This window comes from Zeugodacus cucurbitae, chromosome 2 (assembly GCF_028554725.1).
Source record: "Zeugodacus cucurbitae isolate PBARC_wt_2022May chromosome 2, idZeuCucr1.2, whole genome shotgun sequence".
NCBI classification, from domain to species: domain Eukaryota; kingdom Metazoa; phylum Arthropoda; class Insecta; order Diptera; family Tephritidae; genus Zeugodacus; species Zeugodacus cucurbitae.
In genome coordinates, this window is record NC_071667.1 from 82,849,560 (window position 1) to 82,869,424 (window position 19,865).

At 29.2% G+C, this 19,865-nt stretch overlaps 1 protein-coding gene across 3 annotated transcripts in view; it reads right to left on the reverse strand.

The window, feature by feature from the left end:
- Positions 1-12,451: 12,451 nt before the first annotated feature.
- LOC105220733 (mucin-5AC) overlaps positions 12,452-19,865 on the reverse strand; it is a 58,627-nt gene continuing 51,213 nt past the window's right edge. The window contains exon 12 of one of the 3 annotated variants that reach the window (XM_029045567.2): positions 12,452-18,397. In XM_029045567.2, the coding sequence (XP_028901400.2) occupies positions 18,148-18,397 (250 nt within the window). In that variant the 3' untranslated portion in view covers positions 12,452-18,147. The remainder of the gene's footprint in view (positions 18,398-19,865) is intronic. The other 2 variants (XM_029045583.2, XR_003753184.2) reach the window with 2 other exon arrangements.

A 19,865-nucleotide genomic window follows, 5' to 3' on the forward strand; every position in this document is an offset into this window, starting at 1 on the left:
CGCCAAAGCCAATAATCACGCATACACACATACTTCTAAAACGTCCTTTTTAGTTGGCTTTTCGTTGAGCGCCAATGAAGAACAATCAGCACAGCGACGGTAGTCGTTTTGTTTATAAGCTTCACTCAGAGTGCGCAAGGACTTGTGTGTGCGTGTATTAGTGTGTGGTGAATAGCGAAAAGCTTGCCATTTTGTGCTTTAAAGTTTCGCAAACTTTAACTAAATATTTATGCTTAACAGTTTGCCTCTGTAACAAGCACTTTGTAAGCATACCAAGCAAAGTTCGAGTGCCACTGGAAAGCTTATTATGTTTTCTTTCGTAGTGGTTCCGCTGTTTGATGACCAAATTATGGAATACAGGGCACCTACGATACTTCCAAAAGAATAAAATTGATCTTACATACGCCATTTTAAGCATTCAGATTGATGGTGCGTGAATGGATCTAAGGTCCGAATAAACTTCGATTTAATGAGATGTCTGTTTTTACAGTTATTGTTATTGTTGTTTTTACAGAATAATACTGAAACTATTCTGATTATCGACTTAAATATTTCACTTTCATTAAGTAGATATAAAATAAAAAGCTATGAATTACTGAATAGTACATGTCTACGGGAATGAAATGAAGATTTCGAGACAAAAATTTATAAAAATTGGGACAATTTAATTTTTAAGGTTAAGTGTTGAGATACGAGTATTAGGGAAAATGCTAACAATAATTGTAGGAATATGGTAAAGAGCTCTAAAAAAGTATTTCAAATTATACCTATACAAATACGTTTTAGGGGATTTCTTTCTTTTTTCCAGTAGAATATAGGTCTTAAAATCTGTATTAGATCTATTTCTAGTGTGTTCAAAAATTACCGGGAATTTTTACAAAAGTCCAATTATTAAAATTTCTTTTGGTTTCAAATAATATACATGCTCTTGAAGTGAGATAAAATTTTAAGGTGTATTTATTGCTAACTTTGTCGTATTTTTATCATGGTGATATTCGCCAGACATGACTCCGTGTGACTTTTTCATATTTCCAAAAATAAAGAGAACCTTCGGCGTTTTACAAACATACAAAAAATAACAGAAAGAGCCGAAGGCTATCTCTAAAATCGAGTTTGAGAATTGGATTGGAAGCGCTGGCATAAGTATAAGTTAAAGAACCCAGAAGACATTGAACGGAAAAGGAACACAAGGCTATATGAAACCGAAAAGTGCTGTGATTTTTGGAAGAAGAAGCGTGTGTCTACGTATATTATACCTGAGACAGACATGTAGTATGCTTCAGAAACCATATGTGTATCGCCAGTTTTCCGAATTTTGTTTTAAGGCAAATGGTGTTCCGTACTACAATAGAGTTCTAGAAACCATTGAAATTTTGTGGTGTTGTAAAATGTACTACGATGGATTGCATTGAACACACCGAAAGCTTAAGCTCTTCTGCCACTATCATATGTTTTCTGACATTTTGACATACAGAAAATAAATTAAATTCAAAATTAATTGAAATCAAAAAACCCAATTTAAAATAAAACAAGTAAGAAAGGGCTAAGTTCGGGTGTAACCGAACATTTTATACCCTCACAATTTATTTATTTAACTTAATTAATATTATATAATATACAATTTGACCCACATATTCGTCATATATATTGTATAAAGTCCATTGAAAGTTGGAAACCATAATATTAGGTTAGAAGCACCGAGGTCCTCATGTTCGATATATGGGGCCTTGAAAACCTATGGTCCGATTTTGGCGATTTTTAGAATGGGGCTGCCACACTATAAACATAGTATTTGTGCAAAGTTCTGCACCGATATCTTCACTAGTGCTTACTTTATATATTGTAAAGTAAACGATCCAGATCGTCTTCAAAGTTCTGGTATGTAGGAAGTAGACGTGGTTGTGAAGCGATTTGGCCAATTTTCACAACATATTATTGGGAGGTAAGGAAACTATTACAAACCAAGTTTCATTGAAATCGGTCGAGTAGTTCCTGGGATATGGTTTTTGACCCATAAGTGGCCGACACCACGCCCATTTTTCATTTAGTAAAAAAAATCTGAGTGCAGCTTTCATCTGCCATTTCTTACGTGAAATTTAGTGTTTCTGACCGTTTTCGTTAGTGAGTTAACCCACTTTTAGTAATTTTCAACCTAACCTTTGTATGGGAGGTGGGCGTGGTTATTATCCGATTTCAACTATTTTCATGGGGTGTGGTGGGGTACGTAAGAGAATCGACTGCAGAAAGTTTGGTTTATATAGCTTTATTGGTTTGCGAGTTATGTACAAAAAACCTATTTGGGGGCGGGGTCATTACATCCAAATGTGCCCCTCCCTAATGCGATCCTATGTTCCAAATTTTATTTTCATAACTTTATTTATGGCTTAGTTATGACACTGTATAGGTTTTCGGTTTTCGCCATTTTTGAAAGCAACCTCCTGCCAAGGAATGTGTATTCCAAGTTTCATAAAGATATCTTAATTTTTACTCAAGTTATCGCTTGCACGGGCAGACGGACAGACATCCGGATTTCAAATCTACTCGTCATCCTGATCATTTATATATATATAGTAACCCCATATCTAACTCTTTTATTTCTTGGTGACACAAACAACCGTTATGTGAACAAAACTATAATACTCTGTGCAACAGGTTGCGAGAGTATAAAAAAATGATGTATGATGATAATATGTAATAATTATATTGGACAATAATATTTTAAGATTGCTTGAAGTTATAACTATGAGTTAGGAACAATTTTCCTGCCTGTTATTAATAACTAGCTTTTTCCCGCGACTTCGTCCGGAACATGATAGAGCAAAACTCCCAGCAAAACCCATAAAAAAATCACTAACTCAATTAAATTTTCTGCCTACTTTCTACCCCCGTCTTATATCCGTTTTTAGGTAACCATCTATTACCTTACTAAATTTCATCAAAATCCGTTCAGCCGTTTAGGCGTGAAAGAGTAACAGACAGAAAGAGTTATTTTCGCATTTATAATATTAATATGGATTATACTTTGCTTGAATTTATTTGTATGAGCTGATGGATGTAAACATAGTACAATACTACATGTGTGTTAGTATGCTGGTATATGGTTTCTGAAACAATTTTAATTTTAATATTAAAAAGTTTTTAAACAAAAAAACGGAATTCCTCTATATGTATGTGTAAGTATGTTTAAAGAAAACACCAACCATTTAATTTCTTTGTTTTGTTTCTCATTTCACTTTTATTTTCATATTATTTTGAAAAGAATTTACATGATGGAATAATTTGAATTTTCTTTTTTTGTGTTTTTTTTTGGTTTCTTCATCTTAAATACAGTAATAATTGTCTGTTTTACACAATCAGTGTACATTTTGCTTTCACACTTTTAAAATTTCATATAATTTTACATTTTACAAGTGATTTGTGTTTTTCAATAGATATTATGTCTTAATGTGTGTGCGTGTGTGTGAGTGAAAGGTGGACAAAAGAAAGTGATTTTTATAAATATACAGTTCTATAATATAAAGTTTTTTTATTTTATGGCAAATTTTTATGAATTTTGATACAACTGAGAGCCTGTTAGTGTTGGGTTAAAATTTTAGTACAAGAAATTTGTATTTTATTTTTGTGTTTATTTCACATAATATTTTGTTCAGAAAATAATATACATATTTTTCTGGGAATTTTTCACTTCGATAGTTGTAGTTGTTTATGTGTATGTATGTGCTTACGTATTGGGCTTAAATGCTAACAAGTAACGGAGTAACATTGTCACATACAAACGTCGATGCGAGTGTGTGTGTGTGTCTAGGCATGTGTCTAGGCATGTGTCTAGGCGTTTGTCTTGTGTACATTTCACTTTTGTTTTGTTTTTGTATATAAAGTATTTAGCACGATGTTTTCAAGTCTTGAAATTTAAAATAAAGTTTTACACTCTCATTTAATACATTTTTATCTCAAATTTTATTTTCATTTTTATTTATTTTTTTTTAGTTTTTTTTTTTTGTAATTTTTTCACATTTTTCTTATTGTAATTTATAAGTATAATACATATGAATGCATGTATATATTTATATATATATATTTAATATGTATATATACTGCTTATAGTATATAATGTCATTGAGTTGACGCTAAAAGTAAGTAACGCAGATTGTAACAATTTATCATTTATTTATTTGTAAGTATGTGTGTGTTTATGTATGTAGAGATGTGTGGGTGTGTGTGTGGATTTATGTAATATGTCACTACGCATCACTACTACAAAAGAATACCACGTTTGGATGTATGTATGTATAGTAAATGCATGCAAATATTTCTACTAAATATATATTCATATGTATAGTATGTGTATATAAGTGTATGTATGTGTGTATGTTAATAATTTTCTGTTAATCTTGATGTACCCTGCAGCGAAAATAATAATTTTATAATAAAGTTTTGGAAACTCTATTAGTACCAGTCCGAAAAAGACCACACTTGTACTAGTTGGCAATTAGTTACTTTATTGCATTATAAGAATAATTTTTGTTTTTGTTAATTTTTTTTGATACCTACTTCAATAAATTGTGTCTATAAAGTATGCAGAAATTTTGTAATTTTTCACACCATAAGCGTGCTCCAACTTTAGGTCTCTATTTTGAACTAGTTTGAAACTAGTGTATTTCTGTCTGAATTATGAAAATTTTTATATTCTGGAATTATTTAAGGCAGTAGTCTGCTTTACAGGCTTCAAAGAATCGATTTATTTGTTTTGTTTAAATCTCTTCCAAAACTATCCAAGAATATGTCTTTAAAATTCCAGAGGCCAATTCGACATATTTCCGAAGCAAGAGCAGTTTTACTGGCCAAGCGTCGAGCAGGTGCGAATGCTCAGGCAGACTTTAAAGCGCGTTTTCTCGAGTTTTCATTTTCACAAGTGTTAGAAAACGGTGCCGGCGATAGCGAAAAGAATATATGTCCGATCGAAAAAAGTGATCCAGCTTCAGTATTAAATTATCTTCTATTTGAACTAAAAAAGTTGGACAAAAGTATTATTTAAACTACTTGTTTTGCAACTTAAAGTCAATTTTTTATTTTAAAAAAAGTGAATTTTTTTTTTCAAACTTCGAAAAAATTTGTAATTTTATAACTTCTTCGATATTTCTTAGTTCATAAAGAAAAGAAACTTATAAAAATTAAAAAAAAAGTTTCTGTTTCAGATGCATCGCACGACCTCCATCACCGGCACCGATTTACAAGTGCAGACTCCAGGCGCTCCAGAAAAATACTTACAACTTTGAAAAAATTACAATATTTTTTAATAATAAATTTTGTTTCTTAAGCCTTAAATATAGTACACTATCGTCTTAAAATTCCGTTTACCGCAATCATTTCCTTCTCTTAAAAAAAAAAAATGATAAAAAAACGCTTTCTTTCGGCTTCTAAAGTAGACTACTACCTTAAGAAATATCAGTTGCCTGTATGAAGAAGTATCGTCCATAATACTGTTAGTGAAGTGTTTTATAAGCAGTTGAATTTCCTGCAGGGTATTTATGACAATGTGATAGAGATCTAGAACAAAACCCACTTTAGTAATATATTTTAATTATTATTTTTTCTTTCATTAGCATTTTAATGGTATTGCAATAAAATATTAAAATATTTTAATTAAATTGCAACATTTATGGAAAAACAATTACTCCAGTTTGTGTCTAGTACAAGTATATATGTATTTGTGTGTATGTGTGTGTTCGTTAGTGTTTTTGTTGCTTGTTTAGGGTTCTTTAGTAGAACTTCAGTTTAAAAGCGCACAACCGAGAGAATATATATATTTATTTATAGTTTTATTTACACATACAAATGCAAACACACAGCCATACAAATCAATAGAGACAGTATCATACGGTTACAAGCGGGCACACGCAAAGGACGTACACGTAAATATACACGTAACAGTGTTAAGGTAAATAAGTTCATATAGTACATACATACATATCAATATGTATGATATTTGCTCACAGCGACAGAGATGAAAGAAAAATGCAAAAACAAAATGAAAATTAAGTTTTTCATGTCTGTATTTGTTGTACAAAAACAAAAAAAAATTGAGTAATAGCGCCATTTTAAAGATAAAGAATAAGATGAAATTAAAAACATCCGACAGCAATGACACACTGACAAACGTTGCTCACACGCATACAGCACACATACTATCACACAGAATCCTTATCATCACTAATGCTTGCTTACATACACATATATATGTGATATCTTGGAATATTCGAAAATACAGTTATACGCGTACAAATGTATGTGCTTTATGTATATATATATACGTCTATATAATTATATATGTATGTAGGTAACTCTTTAAAGACCCCACATTCTAACGGTATTATACCATAAAACTTGATTTTCATTTTCCTCCAACGCTTCTCCGTCTACGCTAGTCGCTTAGTATGCATTGCTATGTGCGATGACAAAATTATATATCATATTTAAGCAATTCAAACGCGCTTAATACTAATACAACTACACACACATACAGAAATCTTGGAAAACAAAAAATGCTTTTTCTTCACTTTTGTTTTTCTGTTTTGTTTAAAGTGTGAATAAAATGTTTCAAACGCTTCACTAATGCTACTTTGTATGTATGTTTGTATGTAGGTGTATGTGTGTTTTCACTTATTTATTTTTTTACTATATAATAATTTAAATTTTATGAACGTCGATGACTGCTTAAATGTGTATGTATGTATGTATGTATGTGTTCACTACAAAGTTAGTTAGATATACTATATATATGTAAATCGATACTTGACAACATTTTAAGATATTTTATACGAAATTTTAAAAATTATTGGAGGGAATTGATTTGTGATTTCCTTTTATTTTTATTTTGATTTTGATATCTGCAAAGGTTCGCTCTGCTCCGCATGCGTAGTGGAGGGTAGAAGCACACAGCACTTAGACATGCACCAACATGCGTACGTATATGTAGCTATATACAGAAATAAGTGTGGAAAATATGTGATAAAAATGCAAAATTGAACAACAAAAAAATTAAAATTAAAAATAAAGACAAAAAATTAAAAATAGAAAAAAAGATAAAAAAATTTAAAATTTATTTAAAAATTTTAGTTAAAAAATTTTAAATTTTTAATGAAAGTAATTTCTTTTTAATTTAAAAAAATATATTTAATACTATTACCAATTAATATAAGGTTTAAATGTGTTAAGAATTAAATTATTATTTAATATTTTCCTTATAACTAAATTACAATTTCAACGGAGTCTAAAAGTAGGCCATAAAAACAGTTCATAATGCCTAGTTTACAATATGTAATTTTTAGTGGATCTTGTTTCCAAAAAAGATTTACAGTTATTTAGTGAAGAGTAAAGTCAACTGAAGTTAGTAAAAATATAAAAATTAAAAAATATTTTCAATTTTAGCTTCAAAACCAAATTTTGCATTTTTAAACTACATGGATAGTGATTTCTATATTGATCGGTTTGTTGGTTGACGGCATAACAGCAATACGAGCAAGTTTAGAGTGTCATTATAACAGTTATTCGATTCTCGAGCTATTCGATGTTGCAGTAATTTTGGCAATTTATTCGTTGAATATTGAAATTTTGAAGTGCATGAAATCTGCGTGAGAATGGTGCGTGTGAGAATGGTAGTTAGAACGCCTAACGAGTGCTGAGCTGGGTTTCAAAAGAATTTTTTTGAGGGTTTTTATCGAGAACTGAAATCCATATTTATATGAAAGTTGAACAGTTCAAAAGCCTCCGTCTGACAGAAGAGATTTGGTAATCAATTAAAAAATTTCTATTAACATTTTCGAAGCCGTTGGAGGTTTTTCAATTATTGAAGCATACCTTTGGGCGACTTGAAAATTATTTTAATGAATTTAAGTTCAAACCTATGTCTACACTTACTTTCGTAATTTCTTTTTCCTCCAAAAAAAGCATCCATTGTCTCGGAATAGTAGACAGCTCAGCACTCTCTGATTATTTCACGTTCTTAAAGTATTTCTATATTAATAAATCTATCAGTACGTGTGTACTGTTTGTAAATTAGTATTGAAAATGAAAAAAATACTATCTTTATCTTGTTTTGACTGATATATGTATGTATATACATGTATATTATAACAATTAGCTAACATGCAAACAAAGTTGAAATTGTAGATGAATTTTTGATGAGAGTAGTTGATGAGAAAGAGTTCTTAACCTATTTTGATCATCAGTTTACAACCATGAAGATTACTTAATTTATTTTTCAATTATTTATATTATATATATATTTTTTAAGTGTTTGAAGCTTTATTTGCTCGCTGAAATTCTTCGCAGCATACTCACTTCGCTTCACGCCTTTTACTTAATATAAATTTATTTACTTAAAATTATTTTTTAATTATTTATATATATTTTTTTAGTTTTTATTTATTTTTTTGTTTGATAAACGTTTATTTAGTTGTTTTTGTTTCAACAAGTAGTTGCAACACAGTTTCTTGTCACAATTATCAATCAACAGTTTGCTATAAAAATGTTATAGATGTATGTATGTATGTATATATATATATACTTTTTCACTTTTTGTTTATATAGAGTTAAAAACAGACGCGCATTGCATTGACATATGCGCGAGTTGGAGACTGGCTTGCGGCGAGAGTGAGCTTAGTTGGTATAGTATGTATGTATGTAGGTATGCTTGTGTTGCAAGTTTAGTTTCATTGTACACGGTCAAAGTTGAGCTTCTCATTATTGCTATACATTTTTGTTTTTGTTTTCGTTTTTAATTTTCTTTTATTTGACATTTAATTTAATTTTTCTTTAAGTTTTTGCTTGACAATGTAACAGCTTCTGCTGTGAATTTTTATTTTGTTATTTTTTTCTGTTTTTTTTTCCTTTTCACAAAGTATACTTGTAGTTTAGAAAACACATGGCAACTGCTACTGCTTTAATGGTCATTTGCTCAGAATACGTCGATGCGTTTCTTGTGGTGCATTGTTGCCTGGCTATTTGTTTAAACTTAGTTCTATGCTCATATAGTATATGTATATACACATTTAATTATTTTAATTTTTTTGCAAATTTAAGTTTTTTCCTCTGGTTTATCAAGTGTTTTTGTGGTTCTTTCGTCATAATGCTTTCTTCAAAGTCTGTGTGTGTGTGTGTATTAGTTGGCTGTTTTTCACACTCAAATTTTTGCTTACAACATACTTAGCTATTAATTAATTAATTTTTTTTTTATTGTTTTAAAATCACCTTAACCGCTAAAGTACCAATTACAGCTATGAGTATTACATAAGAAAAAATATATTTATATACATATATACTATATATATATTTATAATATATATGTGCTTTGAAAATCAGAATACGAAATATAAATTGTAGATAATAATAAAAGGTGTTGATATGTCTAAGGAATTATTATCCTTCGTTTACGCGTGTGTTTAAGTGTGACTTGCATTTATTTTAAATATGCGTATAATTATCTGAATGCATCAATTAAACACTATATATGTAATTATATGCAGCTTTAGCTGGCGGCGTTGACAACGGAAATCACACACTCACATGAAACGTGTTTGCCGCGCGCTGAAAGCTGACTCTATGCCGCAGCACTAATTAAAAACGATTTACTTACAGCGCTACAGAAGTCATATGCACTACATATCCATATCTATATATGTATGTATCGACACAGAATACATATATATTATTATATATATATAAATACCCTTCATAGTTTAGGTTTTTGCTTGCACAAGACTATCTTACACATTCACATATTAAATACCCCATTTTACTTGCTTTATATATAATTATGATTTATTTATCTCTTTTTAATATTTTTAATTTTTTTATTTATTTTTTTTTACACACTTAATACACAATCACAACGCAGAGTATTGAGATAAGATTTTCGAAAAGTTCCATTTCTTTGAGCGCAATTAGTATTTAGTTTGCGAAAATTGAGCAGTTTAATTATCTCTGTGTATTTCTCATATAACGTACATATATACAACATTTTACATATACATAAGTATTATATATATGCATGTATATATTGGTACTTGTTTAGCCTGTATGCAAATATATATGTAAGTACGTATTGTTTTTTTGGATTGGAAAATATTATTTTTTATCGTTGATTAATTGCTATTACAACAACAGAAAAACAACAACAATTGAGTTAAATAAAGATGCAGTGTCGATTTGGCCACTGGAAAATCGGTGTTTTTTTTAATAGTATACAAATCCGATTGTCATCAACTACTTATACATATATGTATCTATGTGTTTATGCTTATATACATTGGTGGTTAAAGAAAAATCAACAAATATTGCAAGCGCAGTAATGTGAAAAAGTAATGATTACTTAATGAAATAACAATACAAGTACTTTTAGCAGTTTCATATACAACGAGATCGAAGTATTCTATCACATAAAATAGTTTCGTGGTAGTTCGTAACATTGAAAGTTCAAACACTAAGATGAGACAGTAGAACATCATTCCAACAGATATACCAGAAAGTATGCCAATATGATTATTATCGAAAACTGTTTAGCGATCGCACTTGGTCAGCTGATCCATTTTGATGCCAAAAGACTCCTATATTTAAATCGCAATGAAGGAGGCTAACGTCTTTTCGAGACAATTCGCTTAATTCGCCAAAAGTATAGCAACCGTGATGATTCAACCTCAGTCGTGAGAATGCGGAGTGTTGATTGCTCTTCAAGAAGATCTCCATACGCAGCTATCTATTTGTTGAGAACTAAATAGGTATTGTAGACCACTGATTGTTGTTTTTGCCAAAGCCATGGACATATTACTAGCTAAAATTAAACTATTTTATGAGAGAAATCAATCAAACAATGAACCCGGTAAATAAGGTAAATGAAATTAATAATGGTGACTCTTTCACTGAGAAATATACCTATGCTAAGATATTTCATAGGTTATAGGATTAGAATTGGTAAGGTGCAATGTCTGTTCCCAACCTGAGGAAACACACTTAGACTTATGACATTTCTTTGCCAAAAATGTTACCCCCTAATTTACTTTTAAGAATCGACAAAGCGGGATGATGTACAAAAAAGTGAGATCGAAGATTGCCTAGATCTCGCAAAGGCGGATATTCCTCATCCTCATTCTCCCCCAAGTAGCTGACCGATGGGATAATTGCCAGTTAGAACCCCTTTGACCAAGGAGAGATTAAGCTTACTGAGAGCGTAGAGTTTCCTAGACTTCTTGCGACTTACCTTGATATTTCAAAGGTTTCTACCAATAATGATAGAGATAGTGACACGCTACGTCATAAACGAAATGAATTGTCCATGTTTCTTTTCTACTTCTTCATGAAATTATGTATTTTGTTGTCAAACGAACTTCGAAAAAGTAACGGGACTAAACTGTCGTAATATCTATTTCTTACACTCATGGTTATAAAGCTTGTGTTTATTCGACTCATGAGGGTTCCACCAGTTTGAAAATATCTCCGCAAGACTAAATAAATTTATGGACATTACAATGTATCTCAAGAAATGGAGATCTTAAGAATAATTCAAAAAAGTTTCTCATTATAATTAGTCTGGTCTATAAATAATGTTACTTTGTTAGAAACTCCAATATATATTAGAACTTTAGTTTATAATATTAAACAAATATTACCGATATTTCAAGTAATAATAATTGAATAACTAAATAAAAAATGAATAAATAGCAAGCGAGAATTATTTTCTTCAGTTAGTGATGCAGGTACATATCTTTTTTATAATCGATTTTTTAGTTTAAAAATGTATGAAATCATGAGACAATAAAACAATGAGAACAAACTGCAGAAAAAATAAATTATTATAATGTTTTAAATTTGAATATTATTTTAGCTTTATTTCAATTATAATTTACAAAACATAACCACACAAAATAGTTAATAGAGAATAATAAATAAAATAGAGAAAGTAAAAAAAATAGATTAAAAAAACACCAAATTTTCTTCTATTCAAAACATTTAATTTAATTTACAAAACATACAAACAAACAAACTTTTAATAGTAATAATAATAATAATAATAATAGTAATAACAAAAAACATTAAGTCATACTTCATTTAAACATTTTAAAATTAATTAACAGCTAAACTGTAGTTTACACTCGTTTAATAATATAAATACAATAACGAACGCTCTAATGCAGCTTACAGCTAATTTATGTTTACAGTTTCCGCGACACGGAGAACGAAAATAAATAATTAAAATTTATAGAAAATAAATTATATCAACTGTCTGCTAGCTTCTAAAACGCGCTCAATTGCATTAAATTTCCTTGCTTTTTTTGTATTAATATTTGTAGTAACTTTTCTACACATCGCAATTTGCTCAACTTCTTCTTCTTCTTCTTCTTCTTCCTCTTAACTTACACTTATTTATTTAATTATTACATAATTTTAATTTTACCTAAGTAGATTTTAACTTTAGCTCACTTTACAACGTTTTCTTATTTTCTTCCACTAATTAATACTTAACATACTACACTTGAAGGCCTTTAGAAAGAAGAAAGTTTTTGGCACATATTATTTTTGTATTTTTTGTTTTGGTTTTTACAGTTTCTCGCTTTTGCGCACATGTGCATGTGTGTGTGTGTGTGTGTGTGTTACTTAATTGCTAATTTATATATGTATATATCAACTTTGGTTATTTTAATCAATTAGCTTTGTGTGCTGTATAGTTCACATATAAAAGAAAATGCCACGGCGTATGAGTAACTAAAGAAAATAAAGAAATTGGATTTGTAGGAGAGTGCGAAAAAAATTAATGAAATAACAAAGAGAGTGTGGAAATTGAAATGGAAATGTTACAATTAACATGAAATTTCAATTTTTTGCTTTGATTTTATAAATATTCATTAATTTTATCAAAAAAAAATTCTGAAAAAATCATAAATTGAAATTTCGAAAAATTCATTATTCAATAAAAACTTAAAAATAAATTAAAATTCAATATTATATTTAATATTATTATTAATAACATGTTATGTAAACGCTATATACTTATAAAGTAAGTAGCCTTTCTGTTGTTGTCTTCTATATTATGTATGTATTGTATTGTATGTAGAGTTAAGTGTAGGCAAGTCGGAGTCGCACAATTTCTTGCTAATAATATAGAGTTTCTACTATAGCTTTTTTTCTCATTTATTTTGTTTTGTTTGTTTTTCGTAGTTTAGAGTAGCGTAGAGTAGAGTGTTTTAAATATGTGTATATATAATTAATAATAGAATAATAAATATATATATGTATGTCTACAATACAACCATATAAATTGCTAATAGTTTTCATTTTGTATTCAGATGAGAAGTAGTAAACTTAGTAGTAATTAGATAATACTAATTATGCGTTAAGTAAATTAATTACTTATGCTTTCTCTGCTACACATACGGATAATCGCATTTTAATTAGAGACTTTTACTACTTAAAGAGACTTATGTGTGTGTGTATGTATGTAAGTGTAAATTTTAAATATTTAATTTAATTTTAAATATTTAAATTTTAAATATTTAATATTTTTAAAATATTTATTTTTTATATTTTTTTTTAGATATTTATTTTATTATATACTATTTTTTATTAATTATTTTCATTGTTATTGACAATGCTTATGTCTTTTAAAATTGTTTTAAATTTTAATTCTTGCTTTTCTTGATTTTTTGTTTTAGTAGATTTCTGTTTAATGTTTAAATGACTTGTCTTAGCACAGTGGTGTGCAGCAATAGTTAGCTGTAATTTAATTTTTAATTAAATTTTTTTCTTATTTTGGCAGATATACAGTAAATTGTGCTCACTCTTTATTATTTTACTTGATTTTTTATACATTTGTCGTTTCGTATATATGTATGTATGTATAAAACGCTCAAAATATGTTTAGTGTACGAATACAGCAAAAAACACAGACAACAACAAAATTTGATTTTTATTTTTTTGCTTATTAATTTGAATTTGAACTAAATGTTTGTGCAAACAGTTTGCGCAAAACTTATATAGTTAGCGCAAACCCAATTCTGTAGTTCACACAGCTGAATGTGTGAATATCTGTAATTTATTGTATTGAACCAAATATTTGTGCAAACCTTTATATAATTAGCGCAAACCCTTATAAAAATTTGCGCAAGCATTTATACAAATTTACGCAAATCAAATTGTTTATTTCTTACTTTACATAACTACACAGCTGAATGCATGTGTTTTCTGTTTGTATTTATGTGTGTTTGTTTGCTTGTAGGTAGTAGAGTTTTACGTATATAATTAAGTATTTAGCATTTGTAAGTAGTAACTGTGCCTCATTGTCATTTCATTCATTGTATATAATAATTATTGATTTGAGTTAGTTTAAAAAAAATAAAAAAAAACAATTTGTTTGAGCATACAGAGCTGTATAGTATTTAAGGTAGTTTAAGGTAATCGTAAATTTAATTCAGTTAATTCGTTAGAATTAGTGTCTTTTATGTCTTATTGGAAAAAAGAAAACTATATATGTATGTGTGTATGTACAACTAATATAATATTCTTATGCATTTTGAATTCAATTATATTTATTTCCATATGCTTGTGCTGCATTGTAGGTATTTTTATCAGCACTGACGTTGGTTGGAACATATAAGGTGTGTTCAAAAAATAACGGGATTTTTTTTTTTGAAAAAAAAAAAATATTTTTTAATTTATTTAATGTTGTCACCTTTAAAATAGTCACCATGCGATATTTTGCACGATTCCCGTTAATTTTTGAACACACCATGTACACACTCAACCGTCATTTGCGCCAAATCTTCTGTGTTAATCTAACAAATTCAACTACATTTATGCTACTAATTTATATATGGTAATTATGTATGTATGTATGTTTAACTGCGAACATATTACTTAATAGAAATAACATTTTGGTTTCCTATTTTTCATACGCAAAATGCATACATATGTACGTTTCGTATACTAAACACACACAGGGGACGGGGAGAACTCGTATACATAGCATACAACAGCATGGCATAGTGTGCACGAGCGTTATTTACAAATAGTCGGTAACTAAAAGGGTGGGGTGCGGGTTAAAATCGTGTTTAATCTCACTCATTATCACTTGATTTTCATAAATTTATGTTTTATGCAATATTATTATAATTATTAATATATTTGGTATTGTAATTCAAACATTAGCTTAGTAAGTAATAAATTTTAGTACCTAATACCTACGTATGCTTGTGAGTATGTATAGTTTTAAACTAGCGTACAGACAAACATATGCATGTATATAACTAGTGTTTTCAATGCATCAAGGTTTTGTTTTGTTTTTGTTTTTGTTGGAGCGCGAAAGACAAGTGTATAAATCATATATTATTTATATATGTACTATGTATGTATGTATGTAATATGCATATTTTTCAATTTATAATCTAAACAACTATAACAACAATCATATATGTAAGTATGTATTTATGTATGTATATGTATCATAATTTTAATTTAACGATTTATCTCATTGCACCTTTTTTTTAATTTTTTAATATTTCATATAATATTTGGTTTAAATATTTTTTAACGCATAAACGTCACTTTTTTAATGCGTTTTTATACACTAATTATTTTAGGTTTTACACAAGTATTGATCGCTGTTTGAAAAGTAATCAGCTTGAAAGTGTAATGGAAGTACTTAGTTAGTTGTGGCAAAGTTTATAGTTTTATGTCTGTGTTTGAAAATTGATTAGCAGAATATCGAAAATTTTGTGTTTTTTAAATAAAAAAAAAAAAAATTAAAAAAAAAATTAAAGATTTTTTATTTGAAAGCTGTGGAAGTTTTAAGCTTTAAAAATTTTAAAATCAAAATAAAAAATGCTGTAAGACTTGAGAACGGGAGAATAAAGATTCTTAACATGAAAGCTGTAAAAGTTCTAAGCTTTCAAAATATTAAGTTCAAAGCAAACGTTTTTTAAATGAAAGCTGTGAAAGCTTTACTTTGATTCGAAATATGCTTTTGCGTAGCGCTTTTAACTTGACCTTTGTACTGTTTTTTTTTTTTCGAAATAGAAAAATAAACAACAAATTTATATAAATATACTGTTCTTCCAGTGCCAACAATTTAGGTAAATCAAATAATTTTATTTTAATATTTTTACTTTGATTCAAAAAACGATTTTTTTTTTTTAATGGAAAGCTTCAAACATAAATTGTGTATAATTTAAAACTGTGGAAACTTTAAGCTTTAAAAATATTAAGCTCAAATAAAGTTTTTTTAATTGAAAAACTATGAAAGCTTACTTTGATTCGAAAGATGATTTTGCGTAGAGCTTTTAAGTTGAACTTTGCACTGCGTTTTATGTCATATAGTTTTATAAAAGAAAACAGCAAATCCATATAAATATACAGATAATATTTTTCAGAGTCTATCTCAATCAATCTTTTTTTATTTTTTTACTCTTTACTTTCATTAATAATAAACTCAGATTTTTAAACCGAAGTGCTTCAACAATAAATATTTTTTTTAATTAAAAGTTGTGAAAGCTTTAACATTTTTGTTCAAAATAAATATTTTTTAGTGAAATCTGTGAAGGCTTTAAAAATTTTAAAATCAAAATACATTTTTTAAATAAAAGCTGTGAAAGCTTTACTGTGATTTCATGTAAATATATTGTATTTTTTAAATATATATTTTAATATTTCAACTTGAATGCTCGAAAAACTGAGATTTTGTAAACGAAGAGCTTTAATGACTTTATAACCTAACAAATTTTAGAGAACTTTACTAATTCTATTTAAATTACATACTTCAACATCAAAAAAGATTCGAATTAATTTAATAGAATTTAGAAGAAATATTTTTTTAAATCAACTTCCGACTCAAAGGATAATAGCACTTTCCCCATTTTGCCCTTTTAAAAAACAATTCTTCCAAGTCAACTTGTTGTTGTTGTAGTACACTACGCAAAAACACTTCTAGCGAGTATTTAGTATTACAGATGAAATTATTAGTTAATAATCTTTAGAAAGAAGGCATAGTTGTACATATTTGTTGCTAAATGTATGTGTGTCTGTGAGTTAATCAAATTACAAATTGCATTTATAATTATTTTTTTTGTGTGTAATTTACTGCTAATTTTATTTTCATCGGCGGTTTGGTTTTGCTTTGTTAGGAAATGCTTTCAATTGCCATCGTTTCAGCGTTTACGCGACACCCTTGACAGCCACTATCATAAAATGCCAGTGGCTTTCAAACTGTTTCGAATTTCCTAAATGTTTCTTTGCTTCATTTTTAAACATTTCAACAACATTAATCATTTTGCTCATGGCTTATGGCTAATAACTTCACATCTATACTACTTTTAATCACTTAATTATAGACATTAATTAAGTTGTAAATCTAGAATAAAATCTTCACACTTTTCGAAAGTAAAACAAATTCAATTACGAACTACATACATTCAGGTGTAATTGCCTTACAAGAACAACACAACTACAAGTTACCAGAACAATACAAGACGCGACTTTTGAAGAAGCATATTTCGCATTTGTAGCGTAATCACTCAACTGCTCCTGCTTCTTCTTTCTAAAGTTATCTTTTTTTGTTCTAATAAAAGAGTATTCTTCTAAATACAGTTACATACATTGCGTTGCATACAAAATGTCTTTGTATGTATGTATGTATATTATATATATATATTCACAATGTTTAATACACATTTATTTTAGCAGACTGTTTCTAGTTTTTGTTTTTGTGTTTGATAATGATTTTTTTTTTAATATGATTAAGTATTTAATTAAATTGTAATTGTAATTAACTTTAAGATTACGTTACGTTAGTACAATAACTCTGCGATTGTCAGTTTCAAATTTCAAAATTTTCAAATGGTTGCTCTCACTTGTCATTTGCATTTACAGTTTTCTTGTGCTCACTTTTTGTTTTTGTTTGCTTTTGTTTTTGTGTTTACATTGCATGTTTGCATTTTAGCACTTCGGTAGTGAGTTTGGTATACTACGTACGGCGATTCACGGGATTCACGTTGCAATTTGGCATTTGGTCACTTGGTGACCATTTGATTGGGTACTTGGGTTGTAGGGCTGGTGTGTCTTCAAGGTTCATGGGTAGTCGCTACGGGATTTTAGGTTAGTCTAAATTCAGGATTTTTGCTCAATCGACGTTTGTTGTTGCTGTTGTTGTTGGTGGTGGTTACTTTGACTTTGATTTGCGCTCTGCTGTTGGCTTTTCGCAGACGCAATTGCATTGCCACTGCTGGTGGTTGACTCAGCGGATAATTGTAGTTGTTGTTGTTGCAGCTGCTGTTGCTGTTGTTGCTGCTGCTGCTGTTGCTCCTGCACGCGATGCGTCTTCATATGCGCACTTCTACTCTTCACCTTATTAAAAACTCTGCGCGCAGAAAAGGTGAAATTTCAGAAAGAAAAGAGAAATGCAAAATACAACGTTAGTCTTCTAGGAACAGCTAGAGACGATGCAAAAAATACACACAGAAACAACTAAATATAATACACAAAGAAGCAAAATCGAAATGTTGGATATGAGTTATTCGGGCAAGACTACATGGCTAAGATATGGCTAGAAAAGCGTTGTGGAACGAAAATGAAACAACAACTTAAGAGGAACACAAGCAACAACAAAATTTTGTGTAGATGAGGAACTACAGGTTGCAAAATTCAAATAAAATACAAATATAACGGTATGTATGCACAGTATAAATGAGTATGAGTAGGACGAGACACAGCGTTACATATAACATTAGCAAAAACATTGTCATCTATATACAGAGCTACACATATATATATCGTATATTTCAAACCTAAATATCGTACTTGACATGCACTATTGGTACTCGGAAAGCATTTTGGTTGTTAGAAGAGTAAATTATTTGGTTAGTTTTGTTATTTTTTTTCTCATTTTTCGCTTTGCTCATAGGAACGCCGCTCTCATACTCATAAGCGAGTGCATAGAGTATATGCTCAACAGATCTGTTAGAAATTGTTTATTTTGAATCAGTTAAACAATGGGCTTTGAAAGGACTTTAAAGGTATTTAATTTGATATTAAAAATTATATAAAAATATATTATATTTTTGGACCATTTGTATAGGTCCAATTGGCAAAACGAAAAAAAGCGTTTAAAATATATACAAAAGCGAATGTATAAAATGGTTAAAAAAATTTGGAAATGTGTGAAACGACGTTGCATAAAAGGCAGGGTATAACAGAGCCCCGTTCTCAAAGGACCACTATGGGACCTGTTAAACTAAGTAACTGTTGACCTGATAATAACTAAGACCAAACTGTCTATGAGTGTTAACTCCGTGAGTGATTTGAAGAATTTTCAAAATTTCGTATTAATGAGGTCATATTTTCTAATAGAGTTTGCTTAGACGGCAACATGTACGAGGTACAAGGTTCAAAACAATAACACGTTCAAAAAATAACGGGAATTTCAATATTTCAACTGTCCAAAAGTTCAATTGCAAAAAAAATTACGCTAAGGTTAGACGTGTTTTTGAAAGCTCGGCGATTCTCGTTTGTTAAAAGCTTTGTTGAATGTTCGTGAATTCTTGGCCAAAAACAATACTGTAAAGATGCAACAGTCCCAATATACGCCAGACATGACTCCGTATGTGACTTTTTCCTATTTCCAAAACTAAAGAGAACCTTACAGGGCCGTCGTTATACAAAAATCGAGTTTGGTAAGTGTTTCGACGATTGGAAGAAGCGGTGAAATAACTGCATAATATCGAATGCGGACTATTTTGAAGGCAACAACATTAATGTAGACCAAAGTGTATTCAACAAAGTGAACTAAGTATATGACATTTCATTTTTTTTTACCCGAATATAAGATG